Source organism: Fukomys damarensis, unplaced genomic scaffold, assembly GCF_012274545.1.
Source record: "Fukomys damarensis isolate Sample0158 unplaced genomic scaffold, DMR_v1.0_HiC HiC_scaffold_24, whole genome shotgun sequence".
Lineage (NCBI taxonomy): Eukaryota > Metazoa > Chordata > Mammalia > Rodentia > Bathyergidae > Fukomys > Fukomys damarensis.
In genome coordinates this window covers 68275017-68281494 of record NW_022900936.1, presented here as the reverse complement: position 1 = coordinate 68281494, position 6478 = coordinate 68275017, and the positions used below count along the sequence as shown (strand labels likewise).

The window sequence follows — 6478 nt, the reverse complement described above, 5'->3', positions numbered from 1 at the left end:
ATATATATGTATGTATAATTTTAGTTTATTTCGAAAAATTTGTCTCAGAACCACTAACAGAATAACCTGGGTGTGGTGGTGCACAGTAGTAATCCCAGCACTCTGGGAATCCAAGGCTGGAGGATCACAAGTTTGAGTCCAGCTCAGGCAACTTAGTGAGACCCTGTCTCAAAATAGACAAGAAGGCTGGGGATATGGCAGAGACCTAGGGCTTAATCCCCAGCTCCATATAGAATAGCCCCAGCTAGAGACAGGGGCTTCCTCAGTTGTACCTACCACCACCAGTCTAAAAAAAATATCAAGCTTGAAAAGCTCATTTCAAGCCAGTGATTTTCAGGAGCCCACATATCTTCAGTATCTTCACAGAAATGTATGTGAGGCACTCAAACAGCAAGTCTACTCAAATATGCTTCCCAAGCAGCTTTTCTGTACATTTCCGCTGCCTGCAGGCGATTGGGTGTGGACAGTATGCCTCGGCCCACAATGATGATGTCAGAACCTCCTCTGCCAATTACTTCTTGGGGACTGTTGTACTGTTGACCAAGGTGATCCCCTGTAGAAAAGTAAGTTATTTAAAATACAAAAAACAAGAGTCCTGGCACACAACTCCTTTACAACAACATGTAACCAGCTTTCAATAAAATATGCTCTGGCTTTCTACTTCCCTTCTGCAGAGAAAAGGCAATGCAGGAAGTGCTGGCTCCTTGGGTCACCCGAGCCCTTCATAGAAAAGATGCCAAATGACTCCTTCCCAGTGTCAGTAAGTTCAGAGCATTTACAGTTCAACGATGGCAAAAAGAAGGTAAATGTCTTATATGGCCAAGAAAGGGTCAGTTAACAAAGAACAACAAAATACAGTTACACTTGGTCTCACAACTGAAGGAAATGCTAATATTCTTCTCCATCACGGTGACGCACAGTTGGTAAGTCCTGAAAGGCATCTACCCTGACCACCTCCATCCAGGTGACCCTTTCTGTGCTCCACCCCCAGAAGTACATGCTTGAAAACCCTAAGCTTGAAATGGTGGTTTTGTTTTTTATTAAATCCTACTGTTGTAGAAGCATTGTTAGATGGCTTATGCTGCTTTACATATCCTTAAAAGCCAAGGTCTTAACTGCACTACCTACTCAAACTGTGGGTCTGCAAGTAACACTGGCAGCTGCCAAGTACAGAGCGCCCACTCAGGGCCGAGACTGAGTTACTGCAGATGCTCCACACATCCAGACATCTCCACATCCCGACACCTACAGTACCACCCTATACTTATAAGATCAGAATTATCCCCATTTTACAGAATGGGAAAATGATTAAAGGTGGTTTGTCTGAAGACACATGCTTACCAAATTCAAAGGCTAGAAAGCCAAATCTATCTCAAATACTTAGCACAAACATGAAGTTAAAAAAATAAGGGTTGGAGATGTACAGTGGATCCTTGACTTACAAACTCCATTCGAGAGGGCTGACTGTAACTCAAGCTGGTGAACTGAAGGCTCTTCACAGTTTCTCTCCTGTACACAGGCAGATCTCAGTGTCCTTAGAGACACTCTGGCTGAGGATTTCTTAACTCCAGAAGGAAAGGAACTCTGTAAGGGTTAAATCTGTATCTGAGACTACCTGGAAGCACAAGTGGCTAGCATCTGGGTCGTAACTCAAGATTCTGGTCATAAGTTAAAAACAAATTCTGGTTGTAACCCAAGTTGTTTGCATTTCAGGCCAGTCATAACTTGACCGGTTGTAGCTCAGTGGTAGAGCTTGCATGTGCAAGACCCTGGTCTGGCATGTGCAAGACCCTGGCTTTGATCCCCAACATCTCAAAACAGAAAACGTGTATTTTTATAACCTAGATCACTCCTTTATTGAACAGAAGACCATCAAAAAGAAGACTAGCCTTGCTCCTTGGACTCTAAAGAAACAAGTGCTTCCCTTTTAGTCTAGGCTTTTCCACAGTAGAGCACAGCATATCTTCTTTTAGCAGCGCATTCAAAGCACCAATTGGAAAACACTAACGTAAAATGCCAGTTTCCTGGGCATAAACAAGTAGGCACTAATGTAAAATGCCAGTTTCCTGGGCATAAACAAGTAGGTTTCTAAATTCTTAACCTAAAATTAATCTGCAAGCTGTTTTGCAAATCAAATAGAGGACAGTTATCACCAGGCCAAAGAACTCATTCATCATGCTTAGACTAAGAATGCTTATCTTTAGCAATTTTATAACATGCAAAGTTGTATTTCACCTGACATGGGTAAAACAAGCATTTCCCAAAGAGCCGTTACTAAGATAGCTAAGTTAGAAATTAATATACAGTCAGAGAGGCACTGGGCTCTCAAGGAAGTCAGCAGAAAGAATAAAGACATCAGAATTGTGGCTGGAGGTACATCTGAAGGCCAGGCCTCAAGATAGAGATGCAGGGCTGGGGATGTAGCTCAGTGGTTGCTGCGACCTGCCTCCCTAAGGGATAAGCAATTAGTTTGCTTTTTGAGATTTGCACAGAAAAAACATCTATATAAGTTTTAGGGGTAGCCATACATTTAAGGTTTTCAATAATTAATTCATGATTGGTTAAACTTATATATCTAGACATAATGTATGTATACATCTAAAAAAAGCTATGTTGAACCTAAGGTTTACAGCGTTAAGATTATGTATGTTTAATACAAAGTAACTAATAGACGCTTTTTTTAATATACATATAGACCTATATATACATATAGACCTTAAGCATATAAAATGATCAAAATTTGACATCTTTTTAAATTGGTCCTGACATTTAAAGTTGATCTACAAGCATTTTGGGTAACAAGTGTATCAGAGCTGTTAATATGTCTTTAACTCTTATCAATATAGTATTGTTAACCTCATGGTATATTAAATGGTACATTTGTTTCCCAAGTATACAGGCCTTCAAAGATAAATTTTTTGTTTTGATTTGAGACAAGGTCTCACTATACAGTTGAGAATAACCTGGAACTATGTAGCCCAGGCTGGTCTTGAACTCACAGCAATCCTCCTGCCTCAGCCTCCCAAGTGCTGGGATTACAGGCGTGTGCCACCATGCCTGGCTTTTCAAAGATAAACTGAAAAACATCTTATATTGGTGACTTCCAGGTTAAAGTTATTTGTGATGGTAAACTTATGCTTAAATATCCAGCATTCCCATATTTGAGTTCCAGCTATTAGTGATAAAATGTACATGCCAAGCCAGCATAAGAAAGCCAGCCAGATGATGCAAATATATTTTCAGACTCATGCTTGTGTGATTATGTAATTGTTATAAAATTTTATAACCTAAACACCATACAGTCCAGATAATGTCACTCTAATGATTAGATATTAATACTCTATAAAGTACAGCCTACTTGAATATCACTAAAAAATGGTTAAAAGATAACAAATAGCATAAACTTTTACCTAATTTGTAATCTTGTAGTTGGATGACTAAAATGCTATTTTATACTAAGATACGACATTTAAATATGTTTCAGAGATGTCATTAGGACTGTCATGTTAAAATGCTATGAGGGTCCTAATCTCATCTGCTCTGTAAAACTTTGTAACTAGAAAGCTAACTAGGCTAACAGGACAGCAATATTTTAGTCCTGGCCTTCCCAGGACATGTGGGACCTTTTTCTACAGGATACTACAATTTTGGTGAGTCACCCAACCTCTGGAACACGGAGAATGCTGGACCCCAGAGACCAAGAGTCAACAAAAGCAGTGTGCCAAAAAGGGTCACCAAAGAGAGAAATGTCTTCCATACTTCCACAGAAAGACACGTGCTCAAGCAAGACTGTGACTCATCCTGGCAGCTGACACTGATAGAAGCTGAGAGATACCTGAGAAAACGTAAATGACCTTGCTAGACGGCAAGAGGTTAATTTTGATTAACACAAGTCTCACTTTAACTTGGTCTTAAACACCCAGCAGAAAAGTATAGCTAAAAGATACATAAAAATACTACTATAGTAATGAAGGCTAGATATAGCAGTGTCTGGACAAAGCTATTTTCCTCAATCTGCTTTTTCATTCTAGTGCTCATACTTTCATTGTGCTTTAATCTCTTGGAAAACTCCATGTGATTGTGAAGATGGAACCAACAATAAATGTGCCAGGCTCCTTTTACCAGGATCTGCTAGATCGACCTTCTAAAGGGAGTTCATAACTGCTAAACCCCAAAATGATAGCTCTCTGGAGAAGGCCCCTGACTGCAGTCTCCCCTACACCAATCCTTCTCAGCTCAAAGCAGCTAGATCGAAACTTGGCCCATTCTCCCCTAACTGCAGTTAAGGGTAGCTATTCAGAAGGATATAATATGGACAGCTAAGTTAGATAGAAATAGATAGACAGTCAGAGAGGGACTGGACTCCCAAGGAAGTCAGCCGAAACAATACACACCTCAAAATTGTGGCTGGAGGCAAAGCTGAACGCCTGGCCTCAAGATAAAGACAGAATGGCAAGACCTACATGGCCCTGGGGGGAAGCAGTGTCTTGGAATTATACTATAAATAGCCCTGCCTCAGTCAGGAAGTCCAGATAGGCATCAGCCACCCAGGAGGGTGACCAGAGCAACTGGACCCATCCCTTTCCCCAGATGCCTTTGTTCTTTCTGGGTACTCTTGCTGTGTGACCTGCTTCCTTACTGAACCAATATTAGTTAAGTGGCTATACCTGTAATCCTTTAGATCGATTGTAGTTTGACCCATGTTATGCCCACACTGTGAATTTCCTGTATAAATTACCGCTGACAAAAGGGCACCCACTTTTGGGTCCCCTCCTGTCTCTCAGGAGTTAACTCTCAATAAACTTTTCCCACTCTTAACCTCTGCTGTTCCTTAGAACTCATTCTTTGATTTCGGGGGACATGAATTCAGTATATCTAATACATAGCGGGTTGAGAGTTATATTTCCTGAACAGACCTACCTCCTGCTTCCAGCTGAACTCCTGGAGTCAAGTGAAGAAATTCTGGTTTCATGCTTACTCGGGAGCCAGAAATAAAACCAATCACAAATTCACAATGGTGCTCAGCCATTCTAACCTAAATGGAATATAATAGGTCATGTTAGAAGAAAATAATCATGTAGAATAATTCCATGAAAGTAAAAAGTTGCTCTATTAGTCTGAAACTTGTCACATTATCGGAAACAGGTCATCTTAGAGATGAATCAGGAATGGTGAAACAGATTTGCCTCATTAAGTGGCAAAGAAGATCCTTTCCCCAAAGAACCATACTTGGAAACATCCAAATACTATACTACACCCTATACTACATCCGTTAAAATCAAGATGCTGCATACTTATATCACAGGCTTCGCAGCTCTTCTCCGAGACTCACACTGTCCCACTCCTACACAGGTCCCGGAGGCCAGACCTACACCTCCAGAAATGCCAGGACTTGCACTGATGCCCAGTCCCTCTGCTTTTATACTTCTGGCCTATTCAATGGTGGGATTAGAACCTGATTCTAGGACCATTTAAGTCCTTAACAGCTGCATTACAGTCTTTGAAATACTGTGGAAAAATAAAGAGATCATTGTGATTTCTTAAAATATCTGTAAAGGTGGCTTTTCCACAGTTCTAGGTAACTATCCAAATATAAATATTCTATTTTAGTGGGCAGGGATCAGGATGGGGTGGGGTGTGTGGTGTCCCTGGTCATTACAGAGATGCAAATTAATGCTAAGATTCCATCTTACTCCAAAAGGAATGGAAATCATCAAAACAAAAACTAACAATGCCGTTGTGGCTGGGGCGAGAAAGGAACCCTCTGACATTGTTGCTCGGAATATAAACTAGTACAACCATTATGGCAATCAGTATGGAGATTTCTCAAAGAACTAAACTAGAAATTTCATCTTACTTAGCTATGCCCCTTCTAGCTATCTTCCCCAAAGAGCTTAAGACATCATATTAGAGCAATACATGCATACCAATGTTTATAGCAGCACAATTCATAATAGCCAAATCCTGGAAGCAAACTGTATACCCATCAAGAGATGACTGCAGTATCCTATATACTGTAACAGACTACTACTCAGCTATAAAGGAGGACAAGTTGGAGATATCTGTAGGAAAATGGATGCACCTGGGAAACATAATGTTGATTGAAATCAGACATATAAGCTTGAATACTGTATAGTATCTTTCATTTGAGTAAAGTACAAACCAAGAGAAAAATAAGGAAAGCATAGGAGACAAAAGGATGGACCTTTTGGATATGGGAATAGATCCAGAGGACTGAGGGAGAGGAGATGGGGAAACAGGTAGAGCAAAGATAGGCCATGTATAGGATCCTAATAACCTCAATGAATGTGGACATTATAATCCATAAGCAGGAACTAATAATATCAGCAACAATGACAAGGGAGAAAGGAGAAACAGAAAGGGAGGGAGGGAGGAAGGGGATTAAAGGAAACAAGCTCTTACGTACCTGTACCAACTCCCTAAGATGACTGTGAAATGCATGTACTAATCATATATA

General features: G+C 40.4%; 1 protein-coding gene and 1 long non-coding RNA gene across 4 annotated transcripts in view; one reads left to right on the top strand and one right to left on the bottom strand.

Annotated features, from left to right (window-relative positions):
- LOC104858117 overlaps nucleotides 1–3715 on the top strand; it is a 20433-nt gene extending 16718 nt beyond the window's left edge. For both annotated transcript variants that reach the window (XR_004518790.1, XR_779067.3), the window contains 2 exons: nucleotides 675–802; nucleotides 3636–3715. This is a non-coding gene — a long non-coding RNA (uncharacterized LOC104858117). The remainder of the gene's footprint in view (nucleotides 1–674; nucleotides 803–3635) is intronic.
- The window catches only part of Umps (uridine monophosphate synthetase), a 15249-nt gene continuing 8800 nt past the window's right edge, over nucleotides 30–6478 (bottom strand). For both annotated transcript variants that reach the window (XM_010618232.2, XM_033768128.1), the window contains 2 exons: nucleotides 4921–5035; nucleotides 30–553 (listed from right to left, as the gene is read on the bottom strand). In XM_010618232.2, coding sequence (XP_010616534.1) covers nucleotides 384–553; nucleotides 4921–5035 — 285 coding nt within the window. In that variant the 3' untranslated portion in view covers nucleotides 30–383. The remainder of the gene's footprint in view (nucleotides 554–4920; nucleotides 5036–6478) is intronic.